The sequence below is a fragment of the Cherax quadricarinatus genome, unplaced genomic scaffold, assembly GCF_038502225.1.
Source record: "Cherax quadricarinatus isolate ZL_2023a unplaced genomic scaffold, ASM3850222v1 Contig1539, whole genome shotgun sequence".
Taxonomy (NCBI): domain Eukaryota; kingdom Metazoa; phylum Arthropoda; class Malacostraca; order Decapoda; family Parastacidae; genus Cherax; species Cherax quadricarinatus.
Window position 1 is genome coordinate 26,724 of NW_027196565.1, and position 24,819 is coordinate 51,542.

General features: G+C 41.2%; 1 protein-coding gene across 1 annotated transcript in view; it reads right to left on the minus strand.

Moving 5' to 3' along the window:
- The window catches only part of LOC128684877 (ubiquitin carboxyl-terminal hydrolase 8-like), a gene marked incomplete at its 5' end in the record, with an annotated part of 72,259 nt that overhangs the window by 12,865 nt on the left and 34,575 nt on the right, over nucleotides 1-24,819 (minus strand). Inside the window, 4 exon segments of the mRNA XM_053771199.2 lie at nucleotides 7,031-7,161; nucleotides 17,862-18,017; nucleotides 19,415-19,519; nucleotides 19,922-20,042. Coding sequence (XP_053627174.2) covers nucleotides 7,031-7,161; nucleotides 17,862-18,017; nucleotides 19,415-19,519; nucleotides 19,922-20,042 — 513 coding nt within the window.

Genomic DNA, 24,819 nt, shown 5'->3' on the forward strand with positions numbered 1-24,819 from the left:
ATTTAGTGAAGGGATTCAGGGAAACCGGTTATTTTCATATAGTCGGACTTGAGTCCTGGAAATAGGAAGTACAATGCCTGCACTTTAAAGGAGGGGTTTGGGATATTGGCAGTTTGGAAGGGTATGTTGTGTATCTTTATATGTGTATGCTTCTAGACTGTTGTATTCTGAGCAACTCTGCAAAAACAGTGATTATGTGCGAGTGTGGTGAAAGTGTTGAATGATGATGAAAGTATTTTCTTTTTGGGGATTTTCTTTCTTTTTTGGGTCACCCTGCCTCGGTGGGAGACGGCCGACTTGTTAAAAAAAAAAAAAAAAAAAAAAAAAAGTATATATATATTATATATACATGTATATATATATATATTAAAGGTAGTAGGTTGGTAGGCAGCAACCGCCCAGGGAGGTACTACCGTCCTGCCAAATGAGTGTAAAACGAAAGCCTGTAATTGTTTTACATGATGATAGGATTCCTGGTATCCATTTTCCTGTCTCATAAACATGCAAGATTTCAGGTACGTCTTGCTACTTCTACTTACACTTAGGTCACACTACACATACATGTACAAGCATATATATGCACACCCCTTTGGGTTTTCTTCTATTTTCTTTCTAGTTCTAGTTCTTGTTCTTGTTTATTTCCTCTTACCTCCATGGGGAAGTGGAACAGAATTCTTCCTCCGTAAGCCATGAGTGCTGTAAGAGGCGACTAAAATGCCGGGAGCAAGGGGCTAGTAGCCTCTTCTCCTGTATAAATTACTAAATTTGAAAAGAGAAACTTTTGTTTTTCTTTTTGGGCCACCCTGCCTTGGTGGGATATGGCCAGTTTGTTGAAAGAAGAAGATATATACAGTGGACCCCCGGTTAGCGATATTTTTTCACTCCAGAAGTATGTTCAGGTGCCAGTACTGACCGAATTTGTTCCCATAAGGAATATTGTGAAGTAGGTTAGTCCATTTCAGATCCCCAAACATACACGTACAAACGCACTTACATAAATACACTTACATAATTGGTCGCATTCGGAGGTGATCGTTATGCGGGGGTCCACTGTATTACTTAAATTAGTAATACAATAGATAAATTAACATTTAAATAAACATTTAAAATAACATTTACTTACCTTTATTGAAGACTGGCTGGCATCTGGAAGATAGGGAGGAAGAGTGAGGGAGCACTTATTGTTTGGAAGGGGAATCCCCTTCCATAAGGACTTCAGGTAACAAGTCCTTATCTGGGGTTACTGCCCTTCTTTGTCTTTTAATGCCACTAGGACCAGCTTGAGAGTCACTGGACCCCTGTCACACAAAATAACTGTCCAGAGTGCTCTGTTTCTGGCATCTCTTTAAGATTTCCCTGAAGTGGGACAAGGTTTTGTCACTGAACATGTTGCAGATATGGCTTGTTTCAGCTTGGTCAGGGTGATACTTTTCAACAAAACTTTGTAACTCATTCCACTTTGCACATGTCCTTAACCCTTTCAGGGTCGGCAGGCCCTCTCCTAAACTTGTTCTCAGGGTCAGAAATTTTTTGAAAAAAAAAAAAAAAAAATTATTTATTTCTTATGAAATGATAGAGAATCTTTTCCCTATCATAAAGACACCAAAAGTATGAAATTCGATGGAAAACTTACGGAATTATGCTCTCGCGAAGTTAGCGGTCTCGACGATGTTTACGCATCGGTGATTTCGCCAACTTTGAGCCCTATTTTCGGCCAATTCCAATGTATCAGTTGAAAAAAAATCATACCTATTTCTGCTAGAACTCCACTTTTTCTATCGAATGAGTACAAGAAACCACCCATTTATCGATTTTAACTATCCAATAAAGTTGTCAGAAATTGGCAATTTTGCCAATTTAACACAAATTTCAAAAGATGCCAATTTCCAAATAGGGTCCAGAATAAACAGGACAGACATTCCTGGCACTAAAATAACATTTCCTCTCTTTATTAGTCACGTCCCCAGGCCTCTGTTACATTTCTTTTGCTTTCCACTCTGAAGTTTTATTCTCACAAAAAATAGAAGATTTACTGTTATGCAGACTACTGCATTAGTGTAGAAATGGTGTAGAAATGGTATAAATAATATCAGCGCACTTGTGAAAGAATATTAGACTCACCAGTTAACGTGTATTGGACGCATGGCATGATTTGTTTACTATTGAACTTTGGCAAAAATCAAACATTTCTGCTACTTTGAGCTCAATTTCAAGGTACTTTTCATTATGAAACCAATCAAAATCATCTCAATTTCTGTAATATATCTTCCATTCTATAAAATGAGACCAGGAAAACTAGAATACAACCATAAATAGTATACGAAAATACACTGTAAAGTCACTGTTTTAAACCTAAAACACGGTCGGAGCTTTTTTTTTCTCTCATTATGCACTGTGCGCCACAGGAATTTTTTTTATACTGCACACTGACCACATAGACCCATTCTTTCATATGTAGGCCTACCAGCTTTCTCTCGCTAGATTTGAAGGCACTAGAATTTATGCATACTAGTACAAAACCAACCCTGGCATGCAAGCCGTACTTGTACAGCACCAACCCTGAAAGGGTTAATAACTGAAGAAGGTGCCTCCTTCACTCTCTCTTCCTCCTCCTCTGAAGCAAGTTCCTCAGCTGTGGTCTGATGCTGTTCCAGTTGAAGCTCTTGCAGTTCGTCAGTGGTTAGCTTTTTACTGTGGTCATCCACCAACTCTTCCACATCCTTGCCACTCACCTCCAACCCCATGGACTTCCCCAATGCTACAATACCTTCCACAACAGGCAGAGGGTCAGGGTCAGCCTCAAACCTTTCAAAATCCCTCTTTTGGAAACAATCTGGCCACAACTGTCTCCAAGTAGAGTTCAAAGTCCTGAAAGTCACTCTCTCCCAAGCCTTACCTATAAGGCTTATGCAGTTGTAGATATTGAAATGATTCCTCCAGAACTCTCTTAGGATCAACCGAGTGTCTGAGGTCACATCAAAGCACTTCTGAAACACTGCTTTGGTGTAGAGTTTTTTGAAGTTAGAAATGACCTGCTGGTCCATGGGCTGGAGGAGAGGAGTGGTGTTAGGAGGCAAGAATTTCACTGTGATGAAACTGAATTCCCTAGACAATAGATCTACCAAGTTTGGAGGATGTACAGGAGCATTGTCCAGTAACAGTAGGCACTTGAGTGGCAAATTATTTTCCAGGAGGCATTTTTTCACACTGGTGCCAAACTCTTCATGGACCCACTCTTTGAAAATTTACTTTGTGACCCAGGCCTTATGATTAGCTTTCCACAACACACACAGTCTATTCTTGACGACATTGTTTTTCTTAAACACTCTGGGATTTTCTGAGTGATACACTAGTAAAGGCTTCACTTTAAAATCCCCACTAGCATTAGCACAGAACAAGAGTTAGCCTGTAATAAAGTTGGTAGAATTACCGACAATATGTAAAGTAAAAGGACACAAGTGCAACTAATGTGACATTTATTGTGGCAACGTTTCGCTCTCCAGGAGCTTTATCAAGCCATTACAAACAATACATGGACACAGAGGGTATATAAAGGCTCAGAGTGAGGTGAATACTAGTGAGGTACCATTTCGATGTTCACTAGTGGTAGTAGTAGTAGTAGTAGTAGTAGTAGTGGTAGTGACAAAAGTAATACAATATGGTAGAGCAATTAATTCGTACATGAGTAAAAGGATATAAAAGCTATTACTTGGGTAACATAAAAATAGGTTGGACAAATATAAACTGGAATGAGGCAGCTTGTTTCAGTGTTCACTCTCTGGGCTTTGTGTAGTATAACAGGAGAGACTATGTGATGGCAGGGTTTACTGTTTTCAGGAGGATTCTTGCTAAGACTTCGGAGATGGTGAAGCTGCCGTTGTTTTGTTTAATTGTATTCGAAACAGCGATCAGTGCTGATTCAAGGCACTTGCGTGTGCGGAAATTAGTTTCTTTTATCACTAATTGGGCGTCTCTGAATTTCATAAGATGATTGGTGGAATTTCGGTGTTGTACACAGGCGTTGTTTAAGTTGTCGTTCCTACATGCGTATATGTGTTCATTGAGGCGGGTGTCGAGGTTTCTTGCTGTTTCACCTACGTAGATCTTGTCACAGCCTCCACAAGGTATAGTGTAAACTCCTCTCAGACCAATCACGTCAGGAATAGGCAGTGCTCCACACAAACTAGCCGGAGTTCTTGCCAAACATCTTTCCTGCCTTCTGGGGACCATCAGCCCCGCTCATCTTAAACACTCAGGCGACCTTCTCAACCGCATCCGTAACCTCTCCATCCGTAACAAGAAACTAAGCAGTTTGGATGTGACTTCCCTCTTCACAAAAGTACCTACCAAAAAAGCCATCGAGGTTCTACGACGTAAAGTCAACCAGGACCTTAATCTTCCTTTACCTCCCGGAGATTTTGTTGACTTGATTGAACTCTGTGTTAACTTCAACTGTTTTTCCTTCAATAACAAGCTCTACAAACAAACCTACGGCATGGGAATGGGGTCCCCAATAAGTGCCGTCCTAGCCAACTTATACATGGAACACCTAGAGTCCGAACACTTCGCCAACATCATCCCTTCAAGCGTCACTTGGTTACGTTACGTGGACGATGTCCTCGTAATAACTCCAAAACGTTTTGATGTACGGGATCTTCAGGCAAGGCTCAACGCAGTTGAACCAGCGATTCAGTTTACACTAGAAGAAGAGTCCAATGACAAGCTACCTTTCCTCGACGTCCTCATTCACAAAGTAGACAACAACCTAAGATTTCAAGTTTATCGGAAACCCACCAATAAAAATGATCTCACACACTTCTATTCCAGTCAAGATACCAAGACCAAAAGAGGCATCATCATCGGGTTTTTCCTAAGAGCATACCGAATTTGTAGTCCTGAGTTTCTTGACGAGGAATGTACTTACATTCACCATTCACTGAGTTACAATTTCCTTCTTTTTTCATCAAAGACTGCAAGAAAAGAGCTCATCATCAATTCTCCACGCACCAACACCGCTCCCAACAAAGTTATAATTCTTCCCAACAGCCAGGTTGCACTAAACGTCTCAAAAGTACTTTCACAAGCTAACACCAGAGTCGCCATCGCTTCTACCACTTCAATAAAGGATCTAACCAGGACAAAACCCAAGCACCACGAACCAGTCAATGCAGGAGTTTACACTATACCTTGTGGAGGCTGTGACAAGATCTACGTAGGTGAAACAGCAAGAAACCTCGACACCCGCCTCAATGAACACATATACGCATGTAGGAACGACAACTTAAACAACGCCTGTGTACAACACCGAAATTCCACCAATCATCTTATGAAATTCAGAGACGCCCAATTAGTGATAAAAGAAACTAATTTCCGCACATGCAAGTGCCTTGAATCAGCACTGATCGCTGTTTCGAATACAATTAAACAAAACAACGGCAGCTTCACCATCTCCGAAGTCTTAGCAAGAATCCTCCTGAAAACAGTAAACCCTGCCATCACATAGTCTCTCCTGTTATACTACACAAAGCACAGAGAGTGAACACTGAAACAAGCTGCCTCATTCCAGTTTATATTTGTCCAACCTATTTTTATGTTACCCAAGTAATAGCTTTTATATCCTTTTACTCATGTACGAATTAATTGCTCTACCATATTGTATTACTTTTGTCACTACCACTACTACTACTACCACTAGTGAACATCGAAATGGTACCTCACTAGTATTCACCTCACTCTGAGCCTTTATATACCCTCTGTGTCCATGTATTGTTTGTAATGGCTTGATAAAGCTCCTGGAGAGCGAAACGTTGCCACAATAAATGTCACATTAGTTGCACTTGTGTCCTTTTACTTTACAAGAGTTAGCCTGTCTTTCACAGGCTTGTGTCCTTGCAGTGCCTTTTCCTCCTGCATTATGTAGGTCCTCTTTGGCATTTTCTCCCAAAACAGGGCTGTTTCATCATAACTGAACACTCGTTGGGGTTTGAATTTTTCAGTCTCACTGTACCCCTTGAATTCACGCACACATTTTTCAGCCGCCAATTTGTCAGAACTGGCAGCCTCACCATGCCTTACAACACTGTGTATGCCCACTATGCTTCTTAAATCTGTCAAACCAGCCTCTGCTGGCCTTAAAGTCACTAACAGCAGCACTTGTTCCAGGCAGTTTCTTTATGAGATCATGCAACTGCCTTGCCTCTTCACAAATGATCGACTCCAAAACACTATCACCCGCTCTCTGTTTATTGTCGATCCAAACCAGCAATAACTTCTCAATGTCTTCAACTATTTTTGGTCTATTTTTGATTAGCATATCAACACCTTTCACAACATCAGCTTCCTTGATTTCTTTACTTTTCATCAGGATAGAAGCAATTGTGGATTTGCTTTTGCCATATAGTATCTTGGCAAGCTCCACAAGTCGCACACCACTCTCGTATTTTTGTACTACTTCTTCACTTCTATGGTGTTTCTCACTTTCTTTACCACAGGGGTGCCACTAGCAAGTTTCTTTGGGCCCATGGTAGCTTATTTCACAGTCGCACAAGCACTAAACACAATTGAATTAATAGTGAAATTTTTGAATGGGCATGCAGGTTAGTGTTCACTCCAGCATAAACAAAGCCAGACTGGCTCACGCCGCCTGTGCGGGGGACACGGGCAGGCGGACAGGTCTGGTATGCAGTATGAAACATGGGGCTCAGTGCGAAACTCAGGACAAAATTTAGCTGAAAAAACTGTTCAAAACTCGAAAAGTACAATAGTCAGGGTGTACAAAACTCGGGGTTCCACTGTATTACCCTTTGACCACAAAACTCATCACTGTGAAAAAAAACTGTAAAAGCCCACCCAAAGTGGTAAGGACTATCCTAATTTTTCTTATCTCTCTCTTCCTATATACCCACAACCATTTTCCACCACTCTATTCTATCCCAGTGCTTCCCATCCATCTCTCTTATGGCCTAACACTACCACTCACAGTGCATGCACTGCATTCAGTGACAAAAGGGTTCCAAATCCCAAGACTTACCTACTGAGGTGGATGAAAAGCACAGGTGGAAGATGAACAATCTTCATGTCATGGTTACAGAGGTGCTCTTGACCACAGAAATGGCAGTCCCAGCTTATTTTCCGCTGAGCATAGTGCTTATTCAGGAGATCCTGCAGGAAATTATGGAGACATTATTATTTTTTTTTATGTCAAAGAAAAGATAAGTCTGCATTTGGAGGAGAAAATCTACTTGTTTTCATGTATAACTATGTATTATTGTATTATTAACTGGGAAGTACTAGCACCATATTGGTCATGCAGCACCTAAGAAATAGGAGGCAACATATTTGATCCATGGAAGAGGAGACTAGATCCTATTCTTTGTATCAAGAGCCATTGAAGAGCATGAAAGCACTCTTCCCCCTTAAAGTGTATGTTTGTTTTACTAGCTACTAAAAGAACCTGGGTTCTTTAAAACTTGTGCTGTCGTGTATTCAAAGACTTATCCATAATACCTCTTTCCAAATTTTTATTCTTCCCTTTTCCCAAAGAACCTTAAACTACCTTTCCCCAAAGAACCTTATCCTCCCTTTCCCCAAAGAATTTTATCCTCCTTTTCCCCAAAGAACTTAATAGATCAAAATCAAAACTTCGTTCTGAAGCTAAACATAATTCTTTAAGTTGTATTGATACCTTAGTCACACAGCATTCTCCTCCCTAAATTATGTATGTTGACAGCTCTGTTCACCACCATATCTGTACAACTGGTAGTGCCATTTCTGTCAAGCAGAGTGGTGGCTCCTGTATAGAAATTGGAGCATGCCTCAACAACTGGGCTTCCACTCTTCAAATTGTACGAATTGTACTCAAATATGTTCCTGTATCTAAAGATGACATTTAATTGTAAGCAATTCTCTCTATAAATGCTATTAATTCTGTATAACAATTATATCTCATGTTTGTGTCAGAAGCCAGGCACAGGTATGTTAGAACTGTAGACAGTGGAGTCAGAGTATGCTTGTGGATTCCATCTTACACTGGTCTCTACATGCATTAAACAATGGGACCACCAATTTTCTGGCACCCTTGGTTCCACAGCTGTGCCAAATTATCTTTTCAGACCAACAGAGGTCAAGTAATAATTCAGCACTACACCTCTGACCTACTAACTATACACCTCCCATGACTCTAAAGTGCCATGGTTTATTAATTACTGTACTTGCCAAGAATGTTGCAGTACTACTGCTTCCAAAGTGCTCTGATCTTTCCCTGTGTAATTTTTTGTGCAACCAATAAAGATTATTAGCTCTTCTTCCATCACAAAGATAGTTGTTCTAGTTCTGATTAATTCACTAAAGCACTCAGTTAAATTATCAACAGTAAGTCTCAGCTATACCAATGACATTTCTTTCTTAGAAGCCATAATTAGGGTTAAATGTATGCAAAATAAGCTAAGAATCACACAATCAGGGAGATCACTCCAACAACTGCAGCATCAACACATGCTATATGCAAAGCCATCGAGGGTGCCCAGCAAACTAGCCTGGCAGTCACAGGAATTTCAAGTGCACTCGTAATTTTGTTATAAGAGACTAAAAGAGATGCTAGACCACTGGAAAACTGGTGGTATAACTGTAGAACTAATGAATTGGCAAAAATAATATACAATAACTCAACCACTTAAACTTATCTAAATTCAACCATATCTTGCTAAAATATTGATTATAATGAACAATAAACAACTCATTGTGATTATTAGATCATAAACTCTTCAACAGTTGTTTATCACTGTAACTCACTTAGCTATAAAAACATTAGAGCTCAGCTCCTGGACCCAAAATGTGCTCCTGTAATCTGTCGACTCTTCCTGCAGGATAGGTATTGGGTACATGTACAGTGTATATGCAGTTTGCATATACACTGTACCCAATATAACCTTTTGGGCTCTTGGCCTAGGAATAACTGGATATATACCTGGAGAGGGTTTTGGGGATCGACGCCCCCGCGGCCTAGTGGTTCAGAGCCTCGTCAATCAAGCTGTTACTGGTGGCCGCACACAAACCAGTGTATGAACCACAGCCCAGCTGGTCTGGTACTGACTTTAGGTGCCTGTCCAGTGCCTTCTTGGAGACAGCCGGAGGTCTATTTGTAATCCCCTTATGTATGCTGGGAGACAGTTGAACAGTCTTAGGTCCTCTGACACTTACTGTGTTGCCTCTTAGTGTACTTGTGGCACCCCTGCTGTTCACTGGGGAGGATGTTGCATCTCCTGCCCAGTCTCCTACTTTCACAGGGAGTGATTTTCGTGTGCAAATTTGGGACTAGTCCCTCTAGGATTTGCCAAGTGTAAATTATCATTATCTTTCTCACCTGCACACCAGGGAGTACAAATCAAGGGACTTCAACTGCTCACAGTAATTTAGGCGCTTTATCGTTTTTATACGTACTGTGAAAGTTCTCTGTACATTCTCCAGGTCTGCAATTTCGCCTGCTTTGAAAGGGGCCGTTAGTGTGCAGCAATATTCCAGCCTAGAAAGAATAGCAGATGTGGTGAATACATTGCCATGATCTCTGAAAGTGAGATCCTCTGATATTATCACTCCCAGGTCCTTCACATTAGTTTTTCGCTTTATTGTGTGATAAGAATTTCTTTTATACTCCAATACACTCTCGATTTCCTCGAGTTTTCCATATTGGAGAAATTGTAATTTCTTTTCACTGAACTTCATATTGGTTTCTGTGGCCCATGTAAAGATTTGGTTGATGTCTGCTTGGAGTCTTTCAGTGTCAATGATGGATGACACTGTCATGCAAATTCGGGTGTCATCCGCAAAGGAAGACAAGGTGCTGTGGCTTACATCTGTCTACGTTAAGATATGAGGATTAGGAACAGGATGGGGGTGAGTACTGTGCCTTGTGGAACAGAACTTTTCACTGTGGCTGCCTCAGAATTTACTCTGTTTACTATTACCCTTTGTGTTCTATTTGTTAGGAAGTTACAGATTCATCTACTAACTTTTTCCGTTATTCCTTTATCATGCAATTTGTGCACTATTACATTATGGTCGCATTTGTTGAAGGCTTTTGCAAAGTCTGTGTATAATACATCTGAATTTTGTTTGTCCTCCAGTGCATTTAAGACCTTGTCATAGTGGTCCAGTAGCTGGGACAGGCAGGAGCGACCTGCTCTAAATCCATGTTCCCCTGGGTTGTGCAACTGATGGATAGCTAGGTGGGTGGCAATCTTGCTTCTTAGAACCCTTTCAAAGATTTTTACAATATAGGACGTTAGTACTATAGGTCTGTAATTCTTTGCAATTGCTTTACTGCCACCTTTGTGGAGGAGGGCTATGTCTGTTGTTTTTAGTGACTGTGGGATGATCCCTGTGTCCATGCTCCCTCTCCATAGAATGCTGAAGGCACATGAAATGGGCTTCTTGCAGTTCTTGATGAACACAGAGTTCCACGAGTCTGGGTCTGAGGCCGAGTGCATGGGCATGTCATTTATTGCTTTTTTCAAATTCTTGTGGTGTTAGGATAATATCAGAGATTTTTGAATTGACCAAATTGTGAGCCTCGGTCATTAAAAAAATTTGTTTCAATTTTTGACTTTTAGTCCGGTTAATGGCTCACTATACACCGAGTCATATTAGGACTTGAGTATCTTACTCATTTCTTTGCTGTCATCTGTGTAAGTCCTATCTAATCCAAGCAGATTTGGCATAAGAAAAGAATTTTTTTTTTTTTTTCATTTTCTTTGATGGCTTTAAGTTCTTCCTTAGTTTCTTGCCTCCTATGATTCCTTAAGCTTAAGTTCAATATTTGCTATTTCTCTGACCAGTGCCTCCCTTCATATTTCAGATATACTGGCCCCTTTCAGCAGCTCTGTGATTCTTCGTCTTCACCTGTATAGGGAGTGTCTCTTTCTTTCTAGTTTACACCTTCTATTCATTTTTCTTAAAGGAATGTGCCTTGAGCATACCTCAAGTGCCACAGAGTTAATTGCTTCTAGGCAAAGGTTTGGATCCGTGTCATTTAAGATATCTTCCCAGCTTGTTTTATTTAGGACATGGTTGACTTGATCCCACTGTATGTTTTGTTATTGAAGTTGAATTTGGTGAAGGCACCTTTATAACTGGTCACCTTTTGCTGGTCAGGAGCCCTGCACATACATGTCTTTACCCCTATTATGTTGTGGTCTGAGTGTATTGTCTTTGATACTGTTAAATTTCTTTACTTCCTGGAATAAGCCTGACTGCTTCCTATTCCTCATGTGCTGTACGACCTCTACGAATTTAGGGCTTTCCCTGGGGAAAATAATAATAATACTGTATTATCATTATTTTTATATTCCTATGGAAGAGATAAATCAGTAGGAGTTATGCACCAATTGGGGAACTGGAGGTAATCAGGTTTGATTTAAGGAAGAGGAAAGTAGCTTCACTTCTTTGGAATACAAATGCTTTAAAGTTACTGCAAGTCATCAGTGAGGAGAGCCAAGAGTTCTCCCTCAGTGAAACAAAGTGCTCTTGATATCAAGAGCACACTTAAATAAGCTATTTCATTAAACATTTAATACAAATCTACCTAACACTGAGGTAGTGGTGATTTGTATGAATGAGATCTGCGATATGTACACTGAGACGTGTATGTATATTTTTTTTTCATCACATCGGCCATTTTCCACAGAGGCAGGGTGACCCAAAAAGAAAGATAAAACTTTTGTCATCATTCAACTCTTTCACAATCACTCATACATAATCACTGTCTTTGCAGAGGTGCTCAGATATGACAGTTTAGATATCCCTCCAAACTGCCAATATCCCAAACCCCTCCTTTAAAGTGCAGGCATTGTATTTCCCATTTCCAGGACTCAAGTCCAGCTAACTGGTTTCCCTGAACCCCTTCACAAAATATTACCCTGCTCACACTCCAACAGCTCATCAGGTCCCAAAAACCATTCATCTCCATTTACTCTTATCTAACACGCTCATGCACGCTTTCTGGAAGTCCAAGCCCCTCTCCCACAAAACCTTCTTTACTCCCTCCCTCCAACCTTTTCAAGGAGGGCCCTACCCTGCCTTCCTTACCCTACAGATTTATACGCTCTCCAAGTCATTCTACTTTGTTCCATTCCCTCTAAATGACCAAACCACCTCAACAACCCTTCTTCAGTCCTCTGACTAATACTTTTATTAACTCCACACCTCCTAATTTCCACACTCTGAATTTTCTGAATAATATTTACACCACACATAGCTCTCAGACAGGACATCTCCACTGCCCCCAGCTGTCTCCTCACTGCAGAATTTACAACCCATGCGTTACACTCATATAAGTGCGTTGGTACCACTACACTCTTGTACATTCTCTTCTTTGCCTCCATGGATAATGTTTTTTGTCTCCACATATACCTCAACACACCACTTGCCTTTTTTTCTTCATCAATTCTATGGTTAACCCCATCCTTCATAAACCCATCCACTGACAAGTCAACTCCCAAATATCTGAAAACATTCATTTCTTCCATACTCCCTCCCTCCAATGTTATATCTAATTTTTTTTATCTAAATAGTTTGATACCCCTCATCACCTTACTCTTATCTATGCTCACTTTCAACTTTCTACCTTTACACACCCTCCCAAACTCGTCCACTAACCTTTGCAACTTTTCTTTAGAATCCCCCAAAAACACAGTATCATCAGCAAAAAGTAACTGTGTCAACTCCCATTTTGTATTTGATTCCCCATAATTTAATCCCACCCTTCTCCCCAACACCCTAGCATATACTTCTTTTACAACTCCATCTACAGTATATGTTAAACAACCATGGTGACATTACATAGCCCTGTCTAAGACCTACTTTTACTAGGAAGTAATCTCCCTCTCTCTCCTATACACCCTAACCTGAGCCTCACTGTGTATATATGCTGACTTAATCCCCCCCATCCTTTTTTTTTGGGTATTAAAGTATTCTTGAGTGCTGGTGTACAGGTGACATGAAGCCTTAATGATTAATGACCCTTTGAGTAGTCAATAAGGTTTAAACTCAACTAAGCAACCAAGACCAGCATCAGGTGATTATTCCATGGCTAGTACTTGTAGCAATAAATCTTAAAAATTATTAAAATAAAAATAAAAAGATGAATAACACACAAATGCAACAACTGCGTATCTTCACTGCCAAAACACTTCGCCTGTACAGCAGGCTTCTTCAGTCGAACATAAATTTGATTTTCATAAGGAAGACAGAGGAAAAATTTGAGAGGGAGTCATAAGGCATTCAGTCCCCCAGTCTTAATATTACCTCTACACTTATTTCATCATCTCCAGTATTAAAATCATCTGTGTATTTGACTATAGAAGCCTGCTGTGCAGATGAAACATTCTGACAATATATATACCTATATAGGTAGTAGGTTGGTAGACAGCAACCACCCAGGGAGGTACTACCGTCCTGCCAAGTGAGTGTAAAACGAAGCCTGTGATTGTTTTACATGATGGTAGGATTGCTGATGTCTTTTGTCTGTCTCATAAATATGCAAGATTACAGGCATGTCTTGCTACTTCTACTTACACTTAGGTCACACTACACATACATGTACACATTTATTTATACACACTCATCTGAGTTTTCTTTGATTTTATCTTAATAGTTCTTGGTCTTATTAATTTTCCTTTTATATCCATGGGGAAGTGGAATAAGAATCTTTCCTCCGTAAGCCATGCGTGTTGTAAAAGTCAACTAAAATGCCGGGAACAATGGGCTAGTAACCCCTTTTCCTGTAAAGATTACTAAAAAGAATAAGAAGAAGAAAATTGTCAAAGTGGGAAGTCTGAATGTGCGTGGATGTTGTGCAGATGATAAGAAAGAGATGATTGTGGATGTTATGAATGAGAAGAAGCTGGATGTCCTGGCTTTAAGTGAAACAAAGCTGAAGGGGGTGGGAGAGTTTCAGTGGAGAGGAATAAATGGGATTAGGTCAGGGGTTTCAAATAGAGTTAGAGCTAAAGAAGGAGTAGCAATAATGTTGAAGGATAAGCTATGGCAGGAAAAGAGGGACTATAAATGTATTAATTCAAGGATTATGTGGAGTAAAATAAAGATTGGATGTGAAAAGTGGGTTATAATAAGCGTGTATGCACCTGGAGAAGAGAGAAGTGTAGAGGAGAGAGAGAGATTTTGGGAAATGTTGAGTGAATGCGTGGGGAGTTTTGAATCAAGTGTGAGAGTAATGGTGGTTGGGGATTTTAATGCTAAAGTGGGTAAAAATGTTATGGAGGGAGTAGTAGGTAAATTTGGGGTGCCAGGGGTAAATGTAAATGGGGAGCCTTTAATTGAGCTATGTGTAGAAAGAAATTTGGTAATAAGTAATACATATTTTATGAAAAAGAGGATAAATAAATATACAAGGTATGATGTAGCACGTAATGAAAGTAGTTTATTAGATTATGTATTGGTGGATAAAAGGTTGATGGGTAGGCTCCAGGATGTACATGTTTATAGAGGGGCAACTGATATATCGGATCATTATTTAGTTGTAGCTACAGTTAGAGTAAGAGGTAGATGGGAAAAGAGGAAGGTGGCAACAACAAGTAAGAGGGAAGTGAAAGTGTATAAACTAAGGGAGGAGGAAGTTCGGGTGAGATATAAGCGACTATTGGCAGAAAGGTGGGCTAGTGCAAAGATGAGTAGTGGGGGGGTTGAAGAGGGTTGGAATAGTTTTAAAAATGCAGTATTAGAATGTGGGGCAGAAGTTTGTGGTTATAGGAGGGTGGGGGCAGGAGGAAAGAGGAGTGATTGGTGGAATGATGAAGTAAAGGGTGTGATAAAAGAGAAAAAGGTAGCTTATGAGAGGTTTTTACAAAGCAGAAGTGTTATAAGAAGAGCAGAGTATATGGAGAGTAAAAGAAAGGTAAAGAGAGTGGTGAGAGAGTGCAAAAGGAGAGCAGATGATAGAGTGGGAGAGGCACTGTCAAGAAATTTTAATGAAAATAAGAAAAAATTTTGGAGTGAGTTAAACAAGTTAAGAAAGCCTAGGGAAAATATGGATTTGTCAGTTAAAAACAGAGTAGGGGAGTTAGTAGATGGGGAGATGGAGGTATTGGGTAGATGGCGAGAATATTTTGAGGAACTTTTAAATGTTAAGGAAGAAACAGAGGCAGTAATTTCATGCACTGGTCAGGGAGGTATACCATCTTTTAGGAGTGAAGAAGAGCAGAATGTAAGTGTGGGGGAGGTACGTGAGGCATTACGTAAAATGAAAGGGGGTAAAGCAGCTGGAACTGATGGGATCATGACAGAAATGTTAAAAGCAGGGGGGGATATAGTGTTGGAGTGGTTGGTACTTTTGTTTAATAAATGTATGAAAGAGGGGAAGGTACCTAGGGATTGGCAGAGAGCATGTATAGTCCCTTTATATAAAGGGAAAGGGGACAAAAGAGACTGTAAAAATTATAGAGGAATAAGCTTACTGAGTATACCAGGAAAAGTGTACGGTAGGGTTATAATTGAAAGAATTAGAGGTAAGACAGAATGTAGGATTGCGGATGAGCAAGGAGGTTTTAGAGTGGGTAGGGGATGTGTAGATCAGGTGTTTACATTGAAGCATATATGTGAACAGTATTTAGATAAAGATAGGGAAGTTTTTATTGCATTTATGGATTTAGAAAAGGCATATGATAGAGTGGATAGAGGAGCAATGTGGCAGATGTTGCAAGTATATGGAATAGGTGGTAAGTTATTAAATGCTGTAAAGAGTTTTTATGAGGATAGTGAGGCTCAGGTTAGGGTGTGTAGAAGAGAGGGAGACTACTTCCCGGTAAAAGTAGGTCTTAGACAGGGATGTGTAATGTCACCATGGTTGTTTAATATATTTATAGATGGGGTTGTAAAGGAAGTAAATGCTAGGGTGTTTGGGAGAGGGGTGGGATTAAATTATGGGGAATCAAATTCAAAATGGGAATTGACACAGTTACTTTTTGCTGATGATACTGTGCTTATGGGAGATTCTAAAGAAAAATTGCAAAGGTTAGTGGATGAGTTTGGGAATGTGTGTAAAGGTAGAAAGTTGAAAGTGAACATAGAAAAGAGTAAGGTGATGAGGGTGTCAAATGATTTAGATAAAGAAAAATTGGATATCAAATTGGGGAGGAGGAGTATGGAAGAAGTGAATGTTTTCAGATACTTGGGAGTTGACGTGTCGGCGGATGGATTTATGAAGGATGAGGTTAATCATAGAATTGATGAGGGAAAAAAGGTGAGTGGTGCGTTGAGGTATATGTGGAGTCAAAAAACATTATCTATGGAGGCAAAGAAGGGAATGTATGAAAGTATAGTAGTACCAACACTCTTATATGGGTGTGAAGCTTGGGTGGTAAATGCAGCAGCGAGGAGACGGTTGGAGGCAGCGGAGATGTCCTGTTTAAGGGCAATGTGTGGTGTAAATATTATGCAGAAAATTCGGAGTGTGGAAATTAGGAGAAGGTGTGGAGTTAATAAAAGTATTAGTCAGAGGGCAGAAGAGGGGTTGTTGAGGTGGTTTGGTCATTTAGAGAGAATGGATCACAGTAGAATGACATGGAAAGCATATAAATCTATAGGGGAAGGAAGGCGGGGTAGGGGTCGTCCTCGAAAGGGTTGGAGAGAGGGGGTAAAGGAGGTTTTGTGGGTAAGGGGCTTGGACTTCCAGCAAGCGTGCGTGAGCGTGTTAGATAGGAGTGAATGGAGACGAATGGTACTTGGGACCTGACGATCTGTTGGAGTGTGAGCAGGGTAATATTTAGTGAAGGGATTCAGGGAAACCGGTTATTTTCATATAGTCGGACTTGAGTCCTGGAAATGGGAAGTACAATGCCTGCACTTTAAAGGAGGGGTTTGGGATATTGGCAGTTTGGAGGGATATGTTGTGTATCTTTATATGTTTATGCTTCTAGACTGTTGTATTCTGAGCACCTCTGCAAAAACAGTGATAATGTGCGAGTGTGGTGAAAGTGTTGAATGATGATGAAAGTATTTTCTTTTTGGGGATTTTCTTTCTTTTTTGGGTCACCCTGCCTCGGTGGGAGACGGCCGACTTGTTGAGAAAAAAAAAAAAAAAAAAAAAAAAAATGTTGCACCTGTCTTGCTCATCACCTTCTTAATAACTCCTTAAGAACTCCCACTTAACTAAAGATCAGTGAATCAATTTGAAGTATTAATACGTACCTAAATTTTATTATTGGTTATTTAGCCACCTTTCATTTTTTTTTTCAACGTACCAGCCATATCCCACCGAGGTGGGGTGGCCCAAAAGGAAAAACGAAAATTTCTCCTTTTAAATTCAGTAATGTATACAGGATAAGGGGTTACTAACCCCTTGCTCCCAGCATCTTTCATTTTTTTTACATTAAAAAACTCCTACAGTACTTTATAACCTATGTCTACTTCTTCAGTAGTCTTTGAGCATTAAGATTTGTCTGCCCAAAATGCACTGCTTGTCAGTAGTTATTTTTTGTGCCTGACAATATTTTATTAAGTGTAAACCATGTTACCTGAACATATACTGTAGAAAATAAATATATTATCATCATTATTACGTGAGCCATGGTGACCTCACCTGGAGCCACAGTGATGTCACCTGGAGCCACAGTGACCTCACCTGGAGCCACGGTGACCTCACCTGGAGCCACGGTGACCTCACCTGGAGCCACGGTGACCTCACCTGGAGCCACGGTGACCTCACCTGGAGCCACGGTGACCTCACCTGGAGCCACGGTGACCTCATCTGGAGCCACGGTGATTCACCTGGAGCCACGGTGATTCACCTGGAGCCACGGTGACCTCACCTGGAGCCACGGTGACCTCACCTGGAATCACGGTGACCTCACCTGGAGTAGCTGGGCATTGCCCTCGCTGACGGAGAGTGTCAGGTTGCTGAAGACTTCCTTGGTACAGCAGATCACCTGTTTATTCTTGTCACAGGTGATTACTGACTCATGCTCAATGTTGAATAACTTGGAGATGATGGAGGATGAGTCATTCAGCTGTGAGACAAAATCAGTGCAAAAAGAAATCATCTTCCAAAAGTACACCTGCAGTTGTATTATTATGAGGAAAGGGAGGATAGCTCCACCTCCAGCATCGAGGAATCTCTCCCTCACCCCTTGAAAGATGGGGGAACACACAACAAAGACATCATGTACACCAAGAGGTGTATGTCTCTCAGTGTATATACACCGAGAGTTTGCTTTAATCCCTGTTTTAGAGATGAAAGTATTCTTGACTGGTGGTGAACAGGTTACAAGCAGTCTTAATGACCCTTGTGTAGTTGATAGGCATTTAACCCCATTAACTGCCTTGTCACTAGCAGCTTAGCTGATCTCAGACTTGGTCATAATTAGTGGATGGAGGATCGAGCCTCCACCACTCCTTGCACTAAATGACCCACATGGACAGAGGACCAAGCCTACACCACTCTTTGAATGAAGTACACTACAACAAAGTACCTTGTCAGCTTGCAAGTCTGGTGAATGCTTCGCTCTCCCTTATTATATTATATATATATATATGGGGTTCAACTGCAGCAACACACCTAAAGCCAATAATAACCCAACAAAAAGCCGCAGTAAGAATAATCACTAAATCCCATCCCTGGCAACACACCCCCCCCACTCTTCATAGATCTAAACTTACTCCCTGTTCAGTACATCCACACTTACTACTGTGCAATCTACATCTACAGGACCTTAAATTCCAATATTAACCTTACCTAAAACGCTTTCTTGATAGTTGCGACAGAACCCACAGGCACAACACCAGACACAAACATCTCTATGACATTCCCCGTGTCCGACTAAACCTTTACAAAAATTCAATGTGTGTCAAAGGCCCTAAAATCTGGAACACCCTACCTGAAAATTCTAAAACTGCAGACACATTCATCACCTTCAAAACTACCATCACAAAACATATTATCTCCCTGATACACCCTGTCAACTAATTACACGAATACCACCTGGTGGTTAACACTTACACTCACTCGCCCATTTGACCATAAACAGAAATATCAATCTCAATCTCAAAATAATGAATCTTAACTAGTCATAAGTTGGCCTGTGATACTCCAATACTGAACTATGTATAGTGCCAAAACAAAAGCATTCACATTGCTAAACTCACAAACTAGTATTTAGTCACTTAGCCATAATACCAACTTTCCTCATAATTTTGTAATATTTTAAACTAAAGATTTAATCTAAGTCTGCCCGAAATGCCTAGCCATGCTAGGTGTTCTAGTGGTACACTCTGTAATTATTATTTTACTACATGTTAACCACACAATAACCAAATTCTGTAAACTCAGCATTGTAATCCTTATAGAGAATAAATTTTTGAATTTTTGAATTTGAATTATACATTTAAGATAATGTAAAATACTCACTTTCACAAGGTCATTGTGTAGCCAGGTCAGGAGGCCGGCCAGGAGGTCATGAGCATCATGCTGATGTGACCCTCGAAATTCCTCATCTAGGTCCTCAATAACATTCTGTGTGATGTTACAATGGGTCAAAATTACTCATCTGGATATCTTATGGCTAGTGTATAAGTTAGCACATTTACAAACAAGTAAAATAAAAACTCATGACCTCTACCTATGGACAGCATAGTCAATATAAATAACCCACACACAGGAGAAAGATACTTATGACGATGTTTCAATCTGACTTGGATTGTTAATGGTCCACGTTGAGTCAAAGTGTCATCATAAGCTTCTTTCTCCTCTGTGCAGGTTCTTTGTGTACTGTTCCAATCACAGTATTGTGCCTTTTTACTCTTCAATCTTAGCCAATATTTGAACAAACCATTCTGAACTCACCACATAAGCACATACCAGTATTAAACTAGTCCAATTTATTCTTTAAACGGCATGATTATGTTTTGCCCTTACCTTCAGGCTATTGATCTTCTTGAAGATATCCTTCACTGCACCAGAAGAAAGAGCTTTAAAGACTTGAGCTACTGCAAGGACCACCTTCCCTTTTTGTTCACTCTTGGAATTGATGTATTTCCTGGTGGATGAAAATTAGTTGGACATATTAGTATCTTTATCTAGGAAGTAGGTTGGTAGACAGCAATCACCAAGGGAGGTACTGTACTACTGTTCTGGCAAGTGAGTGTAGTATAACAGAAACCTTTAATTGTTTTACATGAATGTTAGGATTGCTGGTGTCTTTTTTCTGTCTCATAAACATGCATGGTTTCAGGTATGTCTTGTTACTTTTACTTACACTTTGGTCACACTGCACATGCATGAAAGCATATATATACACACATCCCTCTGGCTTTTCTATTTTTCCTTACTCCATGGGGAAGTGGAACAGAATTCTTCCTCCGTAAGCCATGTATATCGTAAGAGGCAACTAAAATGCTGAGAGAAAGGGGTTAGTAACCCCTTCTGTATATACAGTGGACCCTTGCATAGCGCTATTAATCCGTTCCTGAGAGCTCAATGTTATGCGAAATTATCGTTATGCGAATTAATTTTCCCCATAAGAAATAATGGAAATCAAATTAATCCGTGCAAGACACCCAAAAGTATGAAAAAAAAATTTTTTACCACATGAAATATTAATTTTAATGGACAAAAACTGAAGAAGACATGCACAGTTACATGACACTTACCTTTATTGAAGATTTGGTGATGATTGATGGGATGGGAGGAGGGGAGAGTGTTGATGGTCTTAGTGTTTAGAAGGGGAATCCCCTTCCATTAGGACTTGAGGTGTCAAGTCCTTTTCTGGGGTTACTTCCCTTCTTCTTTTAATGCCACTAGGACCAGCTTCAGAGTCACTGGACCTCTGTCGCACAACATATCTGTCCATGGAGGCCTGTACCTCCCGTTCTTTTATGACTTTCCTAAAGTGTTTCACAACATTGTCATTGTAATAGTCACCAGCACGGCTTGCAATAGCTGTGTGAGGGTGATTTTCATCAAAAAAGTTTTGCACTTTAAGTCACATTGGACACATTTCCTTAATCTTTGAAGTAGGCAACTTCAATTTCTCTATCCCCTCCTCCGGAGCAGTTTCCTCAGGTGTGGCCTCTTACTGTTGAAGATGATCTAGCAGCTAATCAGTGGTTAGTTCTTCATTGTCCTCCTCCACCAACTCTTCCACATCCTCCCCACTAACCTCACCAATGAGCACTAGTTCCAGGCATTTTTTCCTGTTCACCTGGGTGTTAGTCAACTGTTGTGGGTCGCATCCTGGGGGACAAGATTAAGGACCCCAATGGAAATAAGTTCGACAGTCCTCGATGACGCACTGACTTTCTTGGGTTATCCTGGGTGGCTAACCCTCCGGTGTTAATCGTTTCTCAGTAATTGTTTCACGTTAAGCCACACCAACAACACTCTCTCCACATCTTCGAGTAATACAGCTGATGGTGGTGCAGCAACAACAACAGCTGACTGTGGTGCAACAGCTGACCACGGTGCAGCAGCAGCTGTGGTGCAACAACAGCTGACCATGGTGCAGCAGCAGCTGTGGTGCAGCAACAGCTGACCATGGTGCAGCAGCAGCTGTGGTGCAGCAACAGCTGACCATGGTGCAGCAACAGCTGACCATGGTAAAGCAACAGCTGACCATGGTGCAGCAGCAGCTGTGGTGCAGCAACAGCTGACCATGGTGCAGCAGCAGCTGTGGTGCAGCAACAGCTGACTGGTCCAATAACAGCTGACCATGGTGCAGCAGCAGCTGACTGTGGTACGATAGTATTTATCACCCTTTTTACCACAGGGTTGGCACTAGAAGCTTTCTTTGGGCCCATGGTGGCTTATTTAGCAGTTACAAGCACTATAAATAATGGAATAATACAAAATGTATCGAATGTATGAATGCAACCGGCCACCCTGGCTTGTGAACAATGATGGCAAGGCAGGCGCTCAGGCTGGACGGACAGGTTCGGGACGAGTCATGTTTAGAAACAGCTGACTGGTCCAGCAACAGCTGACTGATCCAGCAACAGCTGACCAGCAACAGCTGACTGATCCAGCAACAGCTGACTGGTCCAGCAACAGCTGACTGATCCAGCAACAGCTGACTGGTCCAGCAACAGCTGAATGCACTGCAGCAGCAGCTGACTGATCCAGCAACAGCTGACTGATCCAGCAACAGCTGATCGTGGTCCAGCAGCAGCTGACTGATCCAGCAACAGCTGACAGGTCCAGCAACAGCTGATTGTGGTACAGCAGCAGCTGACTGGTCCAGCAACAGCTGATCGTGGTACAGCAGCAGCTGACTGATCCAGCAACAGCTGACTGGTCCAGCAACAGCTGATCGTGGTGCAGCAGCAGCTGACTGATCCAGCAACAGCTGACTGGTCCAGCAACAGCTGATCGTGGTGCAGCAGCAGCTGACTGATACAGCAACAGCTGACTGGTCCAGCAACAGCTGATCGTGGTGCAGCAGCAACTGACTGATCCAGCAACAGCTGACTGGTCCAGCAACAGCTGATTGTGGTGCAGCAGCAGCTGACTGTGGAATGATAGTATTTCTCACCCTTTTTACCACAGGGTTAGCACTAGAAGCTTTCTTGGGGCCCATGGTCACTTATTTTGCAGATGAAATCACCAAAAACGCTGTAATAATACAAATGTTCCGATTGTATGCTAAGGTTAAAAAGAGAAACTTCCTTTTTTCTTTTTGGGCCACCCTGCCTCGGTGGGATACAACCAGTTTGTTGAAAGAAGAATCAGTATCTTTATCTAGGAAGTAGGCTGGTAGATAGCAATCACCCAGGGAGTACTACCATCCTGCCAATTGAATGTATAATGGAAACCTGTAACTGTTTTACATGATAGTAGGACTGCTGCTTTTTTTTCTATTTTATAAATATGCAAGGTTTCAGGTACACCTTGCTACTTCTACTTAGGTCACATTACACATGCATTTTTTTTTTTCAAAAAGTCGGCCGTCTCCCACCGAGGCAGGGTGACCCAAAAAAAGAAAGAAAATCCCCAAAAAGAAAATACTTTCATCATCATTCAACACTTTCACCACACTCACACATTATCACTGTTTTTGCAGAGGTGCTCAGAATACAACAGTTTAGAAGCATATATGTATAAAGATACACAACATATCCCTCCAAACTGCCAATATCCCAAACCCCTTCTTTAAAGTGCAGGCATTGTACTTCCCATTTCCAGGACTCAAGTCCGACTATATGAAAATAACCGGTTTCCCTGAATTATTTATTTTTATTATCACACTGGCCGATTCCCACCAAGGCAGGGTGGCCCGAAAAAGAAAAACTTTCACCATTATTCACTCCATCACTGTCTTGCCAGAAGGGTGCTTTACACTACAGTTTTTAAACTGCAACATTAACACCCCTCCTTCAGAGTGCAGGCACTGTACTTCCCATCTCCAGGACTCAAGTCCGGCCTGCCGGTTTCCCTGAATCCCTTCATAAATGTTACTTTGCTCACACTCCAACAGCACGTCAAGTATTAAAAACCATTTGTCTCCATTCACTCCTATCAAACACGCTCACGCATGCCTGCTGGAAGTCCAAGCCCCTCGCACACAAAACCTCCTTTACCCCCTCCCTCCAACCTTTCCTAGGCCGACCCCTACCCCGCCTTCCTTCCACTACAGACTGATACACTCTTGAAGTCATTCTGTTTCGCTCCATTCTCTCTACATGTCCGAACCACCTCAACAACCCTTCCTCAGCCCTCTGGACAACAGTTTTGGTAATCCCGCACCTCCTCCTAACTTCCAAACTACGAATTCTCTGCATTATATTCACACCACACATTGTCCTCAGACATGACATCTCCACTGCCTCCAGCCTTCTCCTCGCTGCAACATTCATCACCCATGCTTCACACCCATATAAGAGCGTTGGTAAAACTATACTCTCATACATTCCCCTCTTTGCCTCCAAGGACAAAGTTCTTTGTCTCCACAGACTCCTAAGTGCACCACTCACTCTTTTTCCCTCATCAATTCTATGATTCACCTCATCTTTCATAGACCCATCCGCTGACACGTCCACTCCTAAATATCTGAATACGTTCACCTCCTCCATACTCTCTCCCTCCAATCTGATATCCAATCTTTCATGACCTAATCTTTTTGTTATCCTCATAACCTTACTCTTTCCTGTATTCACCTTTAATTTTCTTCTTTTGCACACCCTACCAAATTCATCCACCAATCTCTGCAACTTCTCTTCACGATCTCCCAAGAGCACAGTGTCATCAGCAAAGAGCAGCTGTGACAACTCCCACTTTGTGTGTGATTCTTTATCTTTTAACTCCACGCCTCTTGCCAAGACCCTCGCATTTACTTCTCTTACAACCCCATCCACAAATATATTAAACAACCACGGTGACATCACACATCCTTGTCTAAGGCCTACTTTTACTGGGAAAAAATTTCCCTCTTTCCTACATACTCTAACTTGAGCCTCACTATCCTCGTAAAAACTCTTCACTGCTTTCAGTAACCTACCTCCTACACCATACACTTGCAATATCTGCCACATTGCCCCCCTATCCACCCTGTCATACGCCTTTTCCAAATCCATAAATGCCACAAAGACCTCTTTAGCCTTATCTAAATACTGTTCACTTATATGTTTCACTGTAAACACCTGGTCCACACACCCCCTACCTTTCCTAAAGCCTCCTTGTTCATCTGCTATCCTATTCTCTGTCTTACTCTTAATTCTTTCAATTATAACTCTACCATACACTTTACCAGGTATACTCAACAGACTTATCCCCCTATAATTTTTGCACTCTCTTTTATCCCCTTTGCCTTTATACAAAGGAAC